The sequence below is a fragment of the Branchiostoma floridae genome, chromosome 11, assembly GCF_000003815.2.
Source record: "Branchiostoma floridae strain S238N-H82 chromosome 11, Bfl_VNyyK, whole genome shotgun sequence".
Classification (NCBI taxonomy): domain Eukaryota; kingdom Metazoa; phylum Chordata; class Leptocardii; order Amphioxiformes; family Branchiostomatidae; genus Branchiostoma; species Branchiostoma floridae.
Window position 1 is genome coordinate 14,503,562 of NC_049989.1, and position 16,179 is coordinate 14,519,740.

Below are 16,179 nucleotides of genomic sequence, written 5' to 3' on the forward strand. Positions count from 1 at the left end.
AAAAAGTCCATAGAGAGCCTGCTATGGAGGCTAAGCCATTGGCCATAAGCTATGCTGTTGATTCACTACCGTATTTGGAAATGTTGTAATCTAAGACATTCTAGGACAAACACCTCCTTGGCAATCGACCCATGTATTCTACACGTGTTTATACATGCATGTGTCATTATAGTGTGTGTTATATTAAGTCCAGGAAGATTAGTGGCATGCCCTAGGGCACGTCACTGATGGATTTTCAAATAATTTAAAGTCTCAAGGTCTCATTATGTGTCGGAAGAGTAATAGTTCTCGTGTGTGAAAGAACGACATTAATCATCAAGATTTGATGCCATAGGTTAATCGAGAAACTAAGCTTTACCTAATAACCAACAATGTAAAATTTAACAGATGGGACCTACCCAAATGTGGCTATAATTTATAACGTTATGAAACGCACAAAACTGAAGCAGTCGGATTATGATGCACGTTTTGTGAATGCCTCAAGAAAAGCTGATATGATATACTGATAATTAATTTCACATTTGGTTATGTCGACGTCGTACTACAAGGGTTCATCTTCACTACATGGAAAGCAACAAATGATTTCATTCAAGCTCTGAATGTTTTCTGTGCAACATTATAACATGTTCACGTCATATACCAAAACGAGCTGACACGGCAAAGAAAATATATTTGATTTCAAGCACTACAGATAAAGTGTTAAATCTCCCAATTCAACACTCGACTACAAGAACGTAGGAGGCCTTGACAATTGGTGTGAATGTATACAAATTAAGATAATACAACAAAATTGCATTTGTCACAGGTAAGGAAACCATTAATTCTATTTAATTTTTCAAAATTCATCTATGCAGACTTGCTCCCGTGAGTTTCTTTGAAATATCACACCTTAACAATCTTCATTGTCGACATGTCAAATACTCGTATTTGTAGCTGATTTCTCTCTTTGCTACTATACGTGAAAACACTCGGTACACACGTGCTGGTTTATTCAATGCAAACTTGATCTCTTCTAAAACATGGACTGTATTCCAAGTTAACAAAACTTTGCTGAGTCTGTGACTTCTATTTTACAATTCTTCGAGACGATGAACTGGTCTTCCTTTTTTCACGAGTTTTGTGTGCTAAGATGATGCCGTGTCTGTAAAGTGTAAAGTGTAAGATTAGGAAAAAGCCCCGTTTTTCTCACTGAGAGTGGTGGGTCATTGTCACAAGCTTTTGACAATTAACCCCGGTGGTTAATGAGCAGTGTCTGTAAAGTGTAAATGTAAGCTTTGGAAAAACAGCCTCGAATTTTTCAGGGCCTGTGTGCTAACATGATGCCGTGTCTGTAAAGTGTAAAGTGTAAGATTTGGAAAAACAGCCTCGGTTTTTTCTCAGGGACTGTATGCTAAGATAGCCGTGTCTGTAAAGAGTGAAGTGTAAGATTAGGAAAGGCCTCCATTTTTCTTGACATCCCTAAATAACCTTTTTTTTTCACCAACGGATATAGATTACCCCGCGGATAATTGTGAAATAGCGTTAACACTGCCAGCCTGTATTGTATGAGGATACCGATTGGCAAGTACGGTAAGATGATATTGATACAAAACATCTATTTTATTGCTTATAAGTGCAGTTTGTACAGTATTGGCCGGCTGCAATATGGAATTTAGTCAAATTTAATGTGTCTCAAGCGTGTGGTTTGTGATAACAAGAAAATGATACTTTATTTCACATGCGGTCACCGTACAAACAATTGAAAGATGACAATGCATTGAAAAGCACAAAGAAGCACGACCTCGTCTATAGTGCAAGAAAACACTATAGATGCAAAAATCGTAGCTTCTGTAGCAATCTGTGTGATGATGAGAATCCAGTGATCCCATAGACTATACACCATATAATGGCAAGATATTTAACTGTTATTGTGTTCCATATATCTTTTATGTAATCAATGGAAAGTGTAATTGTGAGCAGACTGTTCTTGAAGATACTGTGTAGTATTGTCGAATATCATATTGACCATTATTAGTGAAAGTTGAAACCTATATCATTCAAGAAACTAGACTTCAACGAACACATACCTTTGCCAAATAAACCAGGTTTGTTATATAGAATGATGTCTGTAGACATAAATGTGTTACTCATTACATTTTATTTTATATGCCTGGAGTTGGTTCATAACATTTCGCCATTGCTTATGCAAATTAGATCCCTATGCAGATTAGATTTACATAATAATATTAAATTGTATCAAGCATCATTTGCATAATAAATGTGTATTGATATTTCCTTCTTTCTTAGCTAAAAATGTGACAAGTTTGAAAGTCCTATAAGGAATGCAGTGGATTTACAAACTTTTCTCATTAATTATGCAAATTAGCAGTCGATTTGCATAATTATAATTCCATCATGTAAGTCTTCCCTTTGGCTATCTACATACCAAAAACCATGACGATCCGTCAACACGTTTATATTTTCTCATTAATTATGCAAATGAGGCCGTCATTTGCATAATTAATATGCATTGATATTTCTCTCTTCCTCATCTATATATGTGACAAGTTTGAAAGTCCTATCATGAAATGCAGTGGATTTATAAACTTTCCTCATTTATTATGCAAATTAGTTGCTGATTTGCATAATTGGTATTCCATTGTGTACATTGTTACTTGGGCTATCTACATACCAAAAACCATGACGATCCATCTACACGTTCTCGAGTTATTCTCGTCCAAAGTTTGAAAGGAAATCGGCGACTGCAGTTCCAAACAAGCCGCTAGGGGGTCCAAACTTAAAGCACTTACTCTCTGCACTAAGGGCTATCTACCACTCAAAAATCATAACCATAGCAGGTCCAGAACACGAGATAAAAAAAATTGAGGTTTTGCTGCAGTACCTTAGCAAGCCGCTAGGGGACCCATTATCGAACTTGACCTTCGTTTTCCCGACCCCTACCCACCTACCAAATATTATTGGGATCCATCAAAGGCTTCTTGAGTTATACTGTTAACACACAGACAGACACACAGACAGACACACAGACTCACAAGCCTAAAACATAACCTTAGCCATTCTGGCAAAGGTAACAAAGGTAATGATGTAGACGTAACTCTGACTTTGACTTCTCGGAAAAGCGGACCATGCATCTAGTGAGCTCTCGTGATTACTTTGTAAGTTTTCGTTTATTATCGCCTTCTTTCTAATAGGCCAACAATATGTTCATGATTCCCAAGCTTGAGGATCTCCATGAACACATCAGGCGTGCACTTTCCCTGCCGACTCAGGAGGTCCAGTAGAGCTTCGGCCTTCCCCTGTGTGGTGGTTTTGCTGTTGATGTCTTCCTTCTCATCAATCAGCAATAATCCCCTCTCGATGAGATGTGGGAACAGGCTCGACACCTGCAGCCTCTTTGTCAGCAATACGCGGTTTCTGGTGATCAGAGCTTCTAATTCTTCTGCAGACCCTTTGTCTGAAAAAACGAGAATGTGTTATCGTTGAAGAGATTCACGCAAGTCTTGACCTAGTTCTCGCAACTCTCGAGAACTAGGTCACTCCGTGAGCAAGATCAAAAATTTGGAGGTACGTTTGCTTACTTTTAATAACAGTCACTGATTGATGAAAAATTATATTAACTGAGAATGTGTTAGTATTGAAAACTTTATTCCAAAAGATTATGAACAATCATTCCGTGTTGAGGGGTTTCTAAACAGAGAGTGGCAACTTCTATACTAGTAGGTAACAAACAAACAAACAAAAAAACAACTTCTCCCTAAAGAAGTGGTGGGTAAAATGGAATAAATCTGAATATTCTTACCAGCAGTTGGAGTAATGTTTGGACGACCGCAAGGCTTCTTTTCGCGAACCTCCCCCTTTGTGTTTCCTGTATGTATGGACGAAAGAAGACGGAAACTTTGTTTAGTGTATTCCTTTACTCCTTTTCATTGGTTCGTTTCTGTAATAGTATCACATGTCTCCATGAACAGTTGCATTAGGTTGGTATGTCACTGAATAAAGAGATTCTTTTTACACAACCACAGCATTATTTTCACGGCAACGTTCATGATAGAAGTTCATAAAATATGGAAATATATGAAAATAAAGCCGTGGTTGTGTAAAGCAGAGTCTCCATATTCAGATATTACATGCCATTCACACGACAGCTTCTAGTGTTAACCAGTGATTATTTGCACATTCATTCGCCATCTTACTCTAAAGAATTTGCTACTCTCTGTTCGATAGATAAATTCAAGTACATTCTGGGAGGCGATAACCCTCACTGTGTACAAGGAGGCAAATATATCCACGAATGTTTACACCGTAGAACCAATAGTGTAAATAACATGCTAAATCCAATATGTTGACTTATTCATACCTATAGATATCCATATATGTCTGTTTAGTTGTAGTGTAAGTAGTTGTTATACATGTAGTCCTTACGAAAGTCGCTGTACCTTTGTCGTATCAATAAAGATTTCTATAAGGGACTGCCAAACAAAATGATCACAAAGTTTCCTAATCTTAAGGAAAAAAGAACGATCGTTGTTTTTTGCAGCCTTCTCAACAACACCTACAGAAGTCATACAGAACAGTAGACTTACAAAATCTTTAGAACCCTTATAGTCTTGAGAGAAAACAAACAAACAACTGAAATCTAGATTCGTAATGCTGTCGACATCAAAAGGTCAAAATCGAGACAAACACACAGAGTGCTGTAGGCAGAGTACTTCCGGGTCTATACTGTGTTTGTATAGTATCAAGTTAAGTTAAATAGTACTTCGTACAGTACTTGAAATGTATGTAAAATATAGAGAAATACTCTTAGACTATATTTTTAGTAGGTCAACAATCGTCAAACAAGCAAGTTTCGGGTAGTCACGTTGTGAATTTGTGATTTTGAAGTTTCACTTTCATCAGTCAGTTAGTAAATACTGTAAGCAAGGAACATATACAAATGTACATGATATAGGCTAGCATAACACGCACTAGAAGAGAATTATTTCATCCCACCTTCACTCTCTTGCTCGGCTATCTCATTCGCTGCCTCGGCAAACTCCTGTCTGTCGATACTTTCCATAAGTTTCACCAAAAACGAAAGGTCTCCCTTTTTTAAGATCCTTTTGCGTTCTAGCATGTTGAACATCTCCTGGGCAGTGGCACGCTGGATGGAGCCCGTTGGTAGTTGCTTGCCTCCGATGTAACCGCGAATGTCGCTGACTTCTTCATCAGTGAGTTCTCTCGAAATTTCCAGGTATAGGTCCTGACGAGTACGTCTTTCGTCTGCTCCCGCCATTTTTCACTACGGTAGGCGACTGCACACAAAGCACCTGGTGAACGCGCCCCTGCCAGGGTCACCTGGGCTATTCTATTCTGCCTTGGGGGTGATTTTAAGTGACTTATTTGTTTAACCTCAGACGGCAGTGCTCGTTGTATATATATATAGCTTCATAGAGAAATATATTTTCCTTATATTTCCTTACCTTCTATCTTCTTGATGACTTGAAGACCTAGAATTTCGCATGTTATATATTTCTTGAATTGATGGTCCCTATTTCGTCAGTTAGGCATTCCAAGGTCGTTGACCGCACATTCTTCTGGTAGCTCGAAAATGAAACCTTAACTCTGTGATGCTTCTGAAAAATCTTTTCTAGAGTTAACGCGAAACTCACAGTGCTGATGCTCGATACAAACCTTCTGACTATCTGTTCTGCAGTACAAAAGCCCATAATACTACAGAACTTTATTGCATGACACCTGTACGGGATACACTGTATGGCAACTTGTACATACAATACATACAGTCACTCCTGCTCATTGACCCACCTAATCTCCGAGCAGATGTTAGGAGGCTGAATTGTTACGTTTTCCCAGCTGCCTGTTTCCGTTACAAACTGCCTCCCTAACAAGTTTGTAACCGAAAAAGGCAGCAAGGAAAACTCTATTTAACCTCCGAAGTGGCGCAGTATCGCCCACCCACTCACTCATAAGGTAGATAAAACCTCCAGTGCTCTCATTCATACCACAGTGTTTCAACGGCATGCATTGGAATCATCCAGCAGTGACTTTTTCTACAATTATCTTTATTCATATTTCAGAAACAATGAAACATGTGTATACACAAAAGAGTAAAGAATAAAGAATAACTTTTAAAGATGTATTCTAAGTGATCACATTTTCTTTTCAAACACGTATATTCATACATAAAGAACCTTATAATGTTTCCTTCCTGTAGGACTAGGAATGCAGTAATTATATCACTGCTCATGACCATGACAAGACAGACTTGCATTTTGTAAACTCTACAGCAAAGGGCGATGATCAATGAGGAGAATCTAATTTAAAGTCTTTCTTGTGCAAGTGTTCTTCCTTACTTATATGCAAGTGTTCTTCCTTTCTTGTGTAAGAGTTCTTCCTTTCTTGTGCAAGTGTTCTTCCTTTCTTGTGCAAGTGTTCTTCCTTTCTTGTGCAAGTGTTCTTCCTTTCTTGTGTAAGTGTTCTTCCTTTCTTGTGCAAGAGTTCTTCCTTTCTTGTGCAAGTGTTCTCTCTTTCTTGTGCAAGTGTTCTTCCTTTCTTGTGCAAGAGTTCTTCCTTTCTTGTGCAAGAGTTCTTCCTTTCTTGTGCAAGTGTTCTCTCTTTCTTGTGCAAGAGTTCTTCCTTTCTTGTGCAAGAGTTCTTCCTTTCTTGTGCAAGTGTTCTCTCTTTCTTGTGCAAGTGTTCTTCCTTTCTTGTGCAAGTGTTCTTCCTTTCTTGTGTAAGTGTTCTTCCTTTCAGTTTAGTCGCCAGATGATGGTTTCCTATTGTCGTCTTGTTTGGCCTTTCCCTTCACAAGAGCTGGAAAGCATACAGAACAGGTGATCACAACAGTAGACTTAGGCTAACATCACATTTCCAAACCGGGGCCCGGCCGGGCTGTTTGTGGAAACGAAAAATAGAAATGTATACGTAGAGATATACACAAATAATGCCCACGACTATTCTCTTGACGTCTTGTGTAATTTGGTGTCTTTTATGTCATACTTTTCCTTCCCGAAAGCTGCCCGGTCGGGCCCCGGTTTGGAAATGTGACGTAGGCCTTCAGCTAAGGTCACATTTCCAAACCGGACCCCGGCCGAGGTGTTTGCGGAAACAAAAAATAAAACTGTCTATCAAGGAATATACACAGATTATGCTACAGACTATTTCTTTTACGTTCTGCGTGTTCTGTTGTCTTTTACATCATTCTCTTCGTTTCCCAAAGCTGGCCGGCCGGGCCCCGGTTTGACCTTAGCCTTACAGATCTTTCAGCAGTTTTGAGTGAAAAACTAAAATCTAGATTAGAAAACTCTGTCAAAAGGCTAGGTGAAAATCCAGACCATTCATGCACTGTATAGCCAGGTTCCGGATTCGTACCTATGTTTGTTTATATTGATCATCAGTAATATACACATTGAATCCATAAAGCCATAACTCCTGAGTTTCTTAGAATACTACCTCCGAACGAGACTTGTAGTGTATGTAGAGAAATAAGAAACATTCTATAGTCTGAACAGAGCAACAATCATCCAAAAGGAGACGTTCGGGTGAATTTTTTTGCGTAGTTTCACTTTCATTCAATCTAACGTGATCTAACGTTACATGCTGTAGGCTGAAATGAAAAGTACTAAAAGAGAACTATTTTATCCCACCTTCCCTCTCCTGCTCGGCTATCTCATTCGCTGCGTCGGCAAAGTCCTGTCTGTCGATACTTTCCATAACTTTCGCCAAAAACGAAAGGTCTCCCTTTTTGGACACCCCTTTTCGTTCCAGCTTGTTGAACATCTCCTGGGCGGTGGCACGCTGGATGGAGCCCGCCGGTAGTACTTTACTGCCGCCGATGTAAGTGCGAATGTCGCAGACTTCTTCATCAGTGAGTTCTCTCGAAATTTCTAGATAGAGGTCCTGACGAGTGCGTCTGCCTTCTTCTGCTGCCATTTTTTAAGGTAGGTGACACACAAAGCACCTGTTGCGTTACCTGATAAACACTCACATGCCACCTGGGATATTCCATTCTACCCGGGGCGATATCAAATGACTTAGTTGTTAAATCTCTGAAGTATGTATCAATTGACATTTTTTCAATATATACCTTTATTGGTTTGAATTTCGCTCACTTTCATCTATTCAAAATTAATACTTTGAAGACCATTGCTTTTTTAAATATGTTTCTTACCTTTTTTAGTCCCTATCTTGTCGAAGTGGGTAATTCCAAGGTCATTAACCACACTCTATTGTTGCGACTAAAAAGTGAAACCAAAATAATGACTGAAAACAAAACTCCTTGGGTCTTATCTTGTGCAAATATTCTGTATTGATATGTAACTAGCAAGTAGTCTTATACAATGCTTTGCCTTACATTGTGCCTGTTACAATTGACGTGTAAAGGGCTTTGACTTGACCTGTGTGAAACTCAAAATGCTCAATACAGACCTTTAAAACATCTTTCTGGAATGCTTTTCTGGAATACAAAAGAGAAGTGATGTAAATTGACTGTTGTCCAGATTCTGCCCCAAAAGGTATAAACTCACGCCCCTCACTCAAGCACCAAATCTCCAAGCAGATGTCGAGAGGCTGAATCTCACGTTTTCTCATACAGCTGCCAGTTTCTGTTACAAGCGGCCTCCATGACAAGTTTGTAACTGAAACTGACAGACGTGTTGATTTAGACTCACAGCAATGTCACTCACCCACCAGCCGGATCCACTCATCCATACCACAGTGCATCCAAGGTATGTATTGGAATGGCTCAGTAGAGACTGTGTATTGAAGGATGTTGCACCCCATTTGTAATAGGAACACCCCCTTGTCATCTAATGAAATAATAGATGTTAAAGAAGGACATTGATAAAATCCCTGAGCAACCAAAGATTTCACTGATTGCTTAACGAATTTCATACCGAATTGTTTTGTGTTTACATATTTTCTTCAATGTCTTTTAAGGCACTCGTACCATGCATCATACATGTATTGCAATTATGAATTCAGGGAAATTTCCACTTTTTATTGGTAGACAGTCTTTCAGTGATTGCAGTCTTGTGAAAAGTGGGCCAAAGCTAAGTCCATGGAGATCTCACCTTTTCCTATAAAGGTAGAAAGATTAAATAATAAGAAGCCAAGTCGGCTATTATAGATACTGGTACAGTTGATACAAATAAGACTCAACAAATGTCTTCACACACACATTTTTTGCCTGATTACGTACATCAATTGTAAAATACAAACTTCCACAACATCAAAGTTGAAAGCACAGAGTTTTAAACTGAAGAAATACAGTCAGCAAATACAGCAAGTACAGCACAGCTACAGTGGTCATATCAATAAAGATATTAATTTTGGATATTCTACCTCGAAATTTTGAGAGGTGATCATGTCATTACAGCTAGCCCCTAAAAGCACCATTGAATTAAATATTCTTCACTTTTTTCTTCAAACACATGTAGGTATTTAGAAATTTGTAAACTTTGCTGTAGAAATGCTTACATACCGCTCCTAACAAGGCACGCATTTGGGGAAACCAACGGCAAAAATGAATTCTTTCTCGAGTCTTCTTCCTTTCAGTTTACTCCAATTCCTTTCCTACCTTTTCATTTGATTAGATGTTAATGATTCCCTGCTAATCTTTGGTCAACTCTCATGACCTTTTGTTATAAAACAAGTCTTGCAACACAAAATGTTAATTATCTTCATAAGGCACAAAGATAGAAAATTGAATATCAACATTTCCATGTCAAGATCAGAGCAAGGAATAAAAAGTACTCAAATACATTTGTATATAGATTCTGCTACAAACCTCTTACAGATAATCATATACAATTTTTCTTTCATTTAGGCCATGTTAATTTGACTGTATGGCTGACATCCTTTGAGAATTCCAAACTTGATGCGAGCGTATGAAACAAAGTTTGGCAAAACAAAAATGTTGCCTTTGTTATGAAATCTAAGTAGTCAGGAAGGTGAAACGAATGAACAGTGATGCGCACTGATGTCATCCATACAATCAAATCAACATTTCCCTAGTATAGTAAAATTACAACAAAGCACCACATTTGGCACAATATGTAAGCTTGTATCCTAGTTGATTTGGAGCAGCACAACTCACTCAAACACACAATATGTAATAGGGTAACAACTGGCTTCCCCCTAAGGTATTGCCAAAAATGTCGCTAGAATCACCCAAAGACATAATCATCAAATTAATGTGGTCATAAAATCTTTTGCTAGAAGGCCCTTTAGTACAAACTGTCTGGACAAAGTGTCCAGTTCTGTTTGCATTCTTGAAAGTGGTCGACTGTGATAAGTTAACCCTGCTTATAGCACCAGTGTACAAATTTGGCAAAGTTGAGGAACCCAAACCAAGCATGACAAAGGTTAAAGTCAAACTTTGTAGCAAAAACCAAGTCATTAGTGACTAATTGACAGACATTATTATGGTGGATGTAGCTTTAACATTTCAACTTCAGATCCAACAGGCTTTTTTATCTGTCTGTCCAAGCCTGAAAGTTGATCTTTGTTGATAAAAATCACTATGAAAACTGATTGTTCTTAAATGTACTTATCCAAATTATTGACTGGACAGCACAAGTCGTCTTCAGGGAATGACTTCTTAAACATAACCAGATGCAAATTCTTAATGATTGATAATAATCAAATAGGTAGGTTTTTTTTACTTAGTCTGAAATTTCATCTGCGTTGGTACAAGTCATTATAAAATTGATTCTTTAAAACTGTTACTTCCAAATTTTCAACTAAACAGCACAAGTCTTCTTTAGGAAGTGATTCATCTTCTTACACATAAACTGATATAGTCAGTAATCAGTAAGGAATGTAATTTCACAGACAGCCTCTAATAAAATCAGTGAAATGGAGGTGTGTCCATCCCAATAACCTTCAAGCTCTACCTGCTTCTGTGAATAGCTTCATCACATTGGGCAATCCATGGTTAACAAAGTTCTTTACACAAAAACTACTGTAACAGGTTTTCATCTGCCAATCTTTTAGTGGAACCAGTAGAATCCTAGGCAGGCAGCAGAAGTACATTTTGTACTAATAATAAATGTTGTCATGTAAAACAAAACCCTTGTTTGAGAGTAAAAAACTAATTGTTAACCCTCCCCCTGCTCTTTCACCCTGTAGCAAATACAAATTTGAAGCCAGGATGCCTCCTCAGCATGTAGATGGTTAATCTAGTGAGACTTGATGTGAAGGTGAGGTTTGTAATCGTCGCTGAACACCATGACAAACAGCATGAGCAGGGGGATGACCAGATACGGCATGTAGATGGTGGCGAGCGTCATGCGCTCCTCGAAGGTGGCGGGACCGGGGACCGGGGAGTCGGAGAAGTCGTTGAAGAAGACCTGAGTGAGGATGGGGATGAGGGTGGTGGCCGTGTGGGTGGAGTAGATGATCACCGGCAGGCGGATCCACTTACACTTACCTGGAGGGGGAAAAGAAGAACATAGTGTAAGGAGGTTCACAATTCTAAGTACTATGTGCAGCAACCTGCATCTTGGGTCAAAGGTGAAGGTCCCTAAGCCATAAACAAAGCATATCTGAATATTAATTTGCAAATCAAGACAAGGGTCCAGACAAATCTGTTTACAAGTAAAGGGTCTTCACCTTTGACATATACCAAAAATGCATTTCACTTTTTCATTCTATCACAGCAGCTAACTTTCTACACCCAAATGGTACAAATGCCTGGGAACCATTTGAAACATGCTTCATATAATATTCTGGCCTGGAGTCCAGCCTTGTTCACTTTAGGCCACTTCTGTAGGTCGCAAGGCAGGGTAGCAGCCTTTGGCAGCAGACTAAAGTGAACATGACTGGCTAATATTCAGATATCCTGGTTAATCATGAAGGGCTCCTATGCATATACTCCAAATGTACATTAACAAATATAATCCACAGACCCAACAAGAGGGCTTGTATACATTTGCCAGACTAAAAAATTTACTACAGTACAAGGTGTTATGTGCATGTGAATGGGCCTTAGACAATATAAACTTACAAAGTGATATTAAACACAGAGAGTGTTATTATTGAGGCAGAAATGCAACAAATGAAAATGAAGGGGGTGACACATAGGCTATCATATAAAAGAATGTTGAAGTTATCCACGGACGGTATGTGCAGTGTTCAAACAAGCTGGATATGGAGGAGCCACATTGCATATGCTGTTAGTGACATTACAAACACATGTACATGTACATACATACCCACAAAGAAGGCATACGCTGCCACAAAGAAGAAAGGGAACTGTAGAAGCAGTTCCACACATATAATTCCCTGGAACCACACCGGCGGATCAGCCATCAGCGCGTCCTTTGCACCGCGGGCATACGTCTCCTTTATCTCACTCAGCTAAAAAAAAACGGGAATAATCAGTGTACAAATGTGTGGCTATGTTTACCTTGGTAGAAGGCATAGGCAGCGACAAAGAAGAAGGGGAGCTGCAGGGTCATTTCGCACCAGCAGAACGACTTGAACCACATGGGAGGGTCGGCCATGAGGGCGTCTTTGGCGCCGTGAGCATAGTTAGCCAGCACATCACGCAGCTGTAGGTAACGAAGAGGAGCACACCAAAAAGTTAGTCAGAGCAGAGGAGGGTTTTAGCCAGGTTTTTAGTTCAGCATAATTTATTATTAACTGTTAAGGCGAGGTAGGGAAGGGACCAATAGGGCATGGTATGGAAGGTAAAACACTTTGAAACTGTAAGTAACAATGGTAAAACATTGTATTAAACTTAAACTTGACATCCATGGGGGGGACTTAATTCTTTTCACACCAATGTGATTTTTTGGCCAGTTTGGAGGGTCATATCAACATTTTGTATATTTTGATCAGACATTGTTCCACAAATAAATACTAGCAAAGTACCACTACACAAGTTTAGAATCAATGTAATACTAATACCTTATTAAGTGTGGTGGTCCAAATTATAGGGGCGGTAGGTTGTTACGCTAAAATGCAATACCCTGCAGAGTCAGTTTTTTGCAAGGAAAAAATGTTCATCATAGCCAAATGGTCGGATTGAAGAGGTGGTCGCTTGGGCAGGTTTGACTGTTTCATTCAGCATACACATCCCTTTGTTACTTCACCTATGGTAAAATTGGCCTTAGGCATCTCTGCCGTACTACATTAATGTAGATCAATCATGACAAAACTTAAGATAATAACCAAGACTGCAAGATTTTGAAGTGCAGCAAGAAAGAGACTGGTATGCATGCAAATCTGACTGTTAATATTATAAAATTAATGTGTTAATTACTTAGTATAAGAGAGGGTCAATTACATGATTCAAAATGTACATTATAACATAACCGGCTATTAGTAAGGTTAACGTTATAGGGTTAGAACTCAGAAGTACAAAATAATATACACTTTGACTGAGATACAATCATAGGAATAATAATAATTTAATATTTATTAAATCTAATAAAATAAAAGGTGACCCGGCATTGAGTCAGAAGCTACAATGTTAACCATATGTTAGCATATTGAGAATTGAGAATGTCAAAACAACAAAATTTTATGGTGTGCCAAATCGACCAAAGTCCACTGCATGTAAAATGCACATTTGACACGTGTGCAGATCTATTCACAATAGTTAAAGCATTGACTGAAAGTATACTACCGACAGTATGCTATATACAATTTGATGGAAGAAGAAAAAGGGAAAGGATTTGAGTGCTGGCGTCTGTGTGGCACGTTTTGGGAAGAAAAAACAAATCGTTTTGCTTTGCAGATGACTATGCATTTAGCTGATTGGGCTAAACGCAAGAAAACAGCTGATGTCAAAACGACAAAAACATACGTTTAAAGACAAGTAGCGGGACTGGATTTCTGCATACTTACGGCCTGAGGATACAGCTCCTTTGGAAGCAAGGCTTGAGAGTCGAACAGAATGGTGATGGGGATATGAGAGGCAAAATACAGAAAGAAAACCCACTCTAAAACACGCGCCATGTTGGGACGCTAAATGGTGTGATAACATCGACGCGCAAACAAATAATATGTGAAATAGAATATGATACTGGTCTTTAATACATCATATCATACACTGATTACACATAAAAGATACATTGTTGTATTTGTATAATTATGGTATCAATACAAAAGTATTCTGATATCGAAAATGATAGAATGTTTAACATCTGCACACTTCCGGGTTACGTTAGTATGCGGTTGTGGGCGTGGTCGCCAGGTGAAGTGGGGTGAGGGACGTATGAATGATGTCATCAGTAACTTGTGACTATTCAAGTTTAGCACGTAGCGCCCGCAAGCGATATGATACGATAGGGATAGGGTGGGGTCACACCTGCGCATATATTCAAGTCCGTATGAGGCGCGCATGAGAGTATTTGCCTCCACCAGGCCCCACAGGTCGTTGTAAAAATAATAGAAATTGGACAAACGTAAACAGGTAACATGTCAGACGAGTTAGCTGGGTCGTTAACCATGATTCTCGGTCAGCTAACTCATCTGGCATGTTATGTATCTATATTTGTCCAAGGAGCTTTTATCAGTGATTTGTCCAATTCGTACTATTTTTCCCGCGACCTGTGGAGCCTGGTAGAGCGTTATACGCACCTCAAACGGACTTGAATATATACGCATGTGTGACCCCGCCTTCACGGCGGACGGTTTGCACTCCGACTTGTCTGCAACAGGTCCGAGGTAGTGCGCGGCAAAAAAAGTGATGAAATGGTTTCTATGGTCCAAGTTTGTCTTGAGTTCATATCATTCATAACGTACGAAAGGGCCGTACTTGTACATATATACAGCAGCAACAACTTAGATATGGCCATAACTCATTATACAATAGACTGGATTCTTTCCTGAGCTAAGCGACACTTTTTGTACTGCAGTCGTCCCTCAGTAAGACATCTGGAACCGCATAGTTTCCGTTTAGAACTTTTATTCAGCCTGGAACCTGGTTAGAAATGTTTTAAGTAAAAGTATATGTTGAGGCAGGAATGAAGATATCTTCATAAACAGGAAAACATGCTCTCTCTGATGACACATAAATCAAACTTATATATAGCGTATCTTGTATATAGTTTCCATAAAAAAGTCGTATGCAAAATCGCACAGACTCAAATTATATAGTAGCTCTCACTCTTAAATATATTTTGTACCACACATGTGTAAAATATGTACATAAACTTATTAGGACTTTGAATTATGTAAACCGTATCTCTGTTAGATAATTTGTTTGATACTCTTCCCTCATGCCCTCAAATTAAAGGCTCAATGAAAAGCGGCCTGTAGGTCGATTTGAGCTTCTCATGATAAACAAAGGTTCGAACGAACAAGCAAACAAACAAACAAGCAAACACACACACACACAAACAAACTCCCGTTAATCTCGGATGCAATATATGCCAGATACAATGTACTGTGTGCGTAGTATGTTATGCGTATGTGTTATTGTATGGCACAAACAGACTTTGCAACGTTTTGGGCCTAACTTCGGAACAATCTACTAATAGAACACTTCGTCACTGTATTTATTGATTTATTAATTGGCTGCCATTACGTTTATGTCTCTGTGGTGCTCAGTGCAGTAGGCGAGGGTCGACGGGGGGAAACTGCGCCTGCGCTTTTAATCCCCTACTTCCCTGTAGTCGTATCAGTCTACTGGTATGAACTGTCTGTCTTGTACGTTTCGTATGTCTTTTTTATTTGGATGTGTCAAGTTGGCAGGAGTGGGTTGGTGGGAGCTCGGCGGACAAGTAACCTGTTGTGGGTAGCTTGACACATCCCTTTTTCTTTCCTTCTTCTCTCGTATGCTCTTTGAAATTATTTTAAAAAAAAATGAAAACAGTGAAAAAACGTCTCATCCCTCTTGTGTAGTTTTCTTTATTTTTCTTATTTTTTTATACCCCCATTAAAAACGGGCCATTACATGCCATTGCGACTTAGCTCGGAAACGGAAGAGACCGGCGCTAGACTTGAGGTCAGGCACCCTCCAATTGGTATCCAAAATAAACTTGGGTGTGTCCTCAGGATGAAATAACATCTGAAACCTTTGCGCGAAAAGTAACATAGTGGATTAACCTTGGTTCTTCCCCTTGACAGAAACCACACAAAAGTGGTTGCATAACTTAACTCTGACAAAATGACACGGCCAACTTCGCACGCGCGCGCACAGAAAAAATAATTGGTATCTTATACAAT

The 16,179-nt window shown here is 39.0% G+C and overlaps 3 protein-coding genes across 7 annotated transcripts in view; all 3 read right to left on the minus strand.

The window, feature by feature from the left end:
* LOC118426726 (protein tirA-like) overlaps window positions 1-5,710 on the minus strand; it is a 9,425-nt gene extending 3,715 nt beyond the window's left edge. Inside the window, exons 1-3 of one of the 4 annotated variants that reach the window (XM_035836275.1) lie at window positions 4,993-5,710; window positions 3,800-3,865; window positions 3,056-3,448 (exon numbers count right to left, since the gene is read on the minus strand). In XM_035836275.1, coding sequence (XP_035692168.1) covers window positions 3,171-3,448; window positions 3,800-3,865; window positions 4,993-5,275 — 627 coding nt within the window. In that variant the 5' untranslated portion in view covers window positions 5,276-5,710 and the 3' untranslated portion in view covers window positions 3,056-3,170. Of the gene's footprint in view, window positions 1-3,055; window positions 3,455-3,799; window positions 3,866-4,992 lie in introns of those variants that run through there. The other 3 variants (XM_035836274.1, XM_035836272.1, XM_035836276.1) reach the window with 3 other exon arrangements.
* A 386-nt stretch (window positions 5,711-6,096) lies between these two features.
* LOC118426614 lies at window positions 6,097-7,971 on the minus strand. The gene is made up of 2 exons (XM_035836114.1): window positions 7,647-7,971; window positions 6,097-6,813 (listed from the first exon to the last, which is right to left on the minus strand). Exons 1-2 carry the CDS (start codon window positions 7,930-7,932, stop codon window positions 6,755-6,757), a joined length of 345 nt encoding a protein of 114 aa, XP_035692007.1. The 5' UTR covers window positions 7,933-7,971; the 3' UTR covers window positions 6,097-6,754.
* A 1,006-nt stretch (window positions 7,972-8,977) lies between these two features.
* LOC118425931 (sigma intracellular receptor 2-like) lies at window positions 8,978-14,004 on the minus strand. Of its 2 annotated transcripts, none has more exons than XM_035835100.1 (3): window positions 13,855-14,004; window positions 12,410-12,554; window positions 8,978-11,431 (listed from the first exon to the last, which is right to left on the minus strand). In XM_035835100.1, exons 1-3 carry the CDS (start codon window positions 13,963-13,965, stop codon window positions 11,181-11,183), a joined length of 507 nt encoding a protein of 168 aa, XP_035690993.1. In that variant the 5' UTR covers window positions 13,966-14,004; the 3' UTR covers window positions 8,978-11,180. The 2 variants fall into 2 exon arrangements, with proteins under 2 accessions (XP_035690993.1, XP_035690994.1); XM_035835101.1 differs by lacking the exon at window positions 12,410-12,554 and adding an exon at window positions 12,216-12,360 and having other exon boundaries at window positions 13,855-13,997.
* Window positions 14,005-16,179: the final 2,175 nt, after the last annotated feature.

What these genes read in the sequence shown, in the direction of transcription:
- LOC118426614 (XM_035836114.1), bottom strand. Translation starts at nt 7,932, where the DNA reads ATGGCAGCAGAAGAAGGCAGACGCACTCGTCAGGACCTCTATCTAGAA. An exon ending in AGCCGAGCAGGAGAGGGAAG is followed by an intron (nt 6,814 to 7,646) that starts GTGGGATAAAAT and finishes TATGCTTTCCAG; the next exon opens with CTCTTGTGAAGGGAAAGGCC.
- LOC118425931 (XM_035835100.1), bottom strand. Translation starts at nt 13,965, where the DNA reads ATGGCGCGTGTTTTAGAGTGGGTTTTCTTTCTGTATTTTGCCTCTCAT. An exon ending in AGGAGCTGTATCCTCAGGCC is followed by an intron (nt 12,555 to 13,854) that starts GTAAGTATGCAG and finishes CGTTACCTACAG; the next exon opens with CTGCGTGATGTGCTGGCTAA. An exon ending in TGCCTATGCCTTCTACCAAG is followed by an intron (nt 11,432 to 12,409) that starts GTAAACATAGCC and finishes TTCCCCCTCCAG; the next exon opens with GTAAGTGTAAGTGGATCCGC.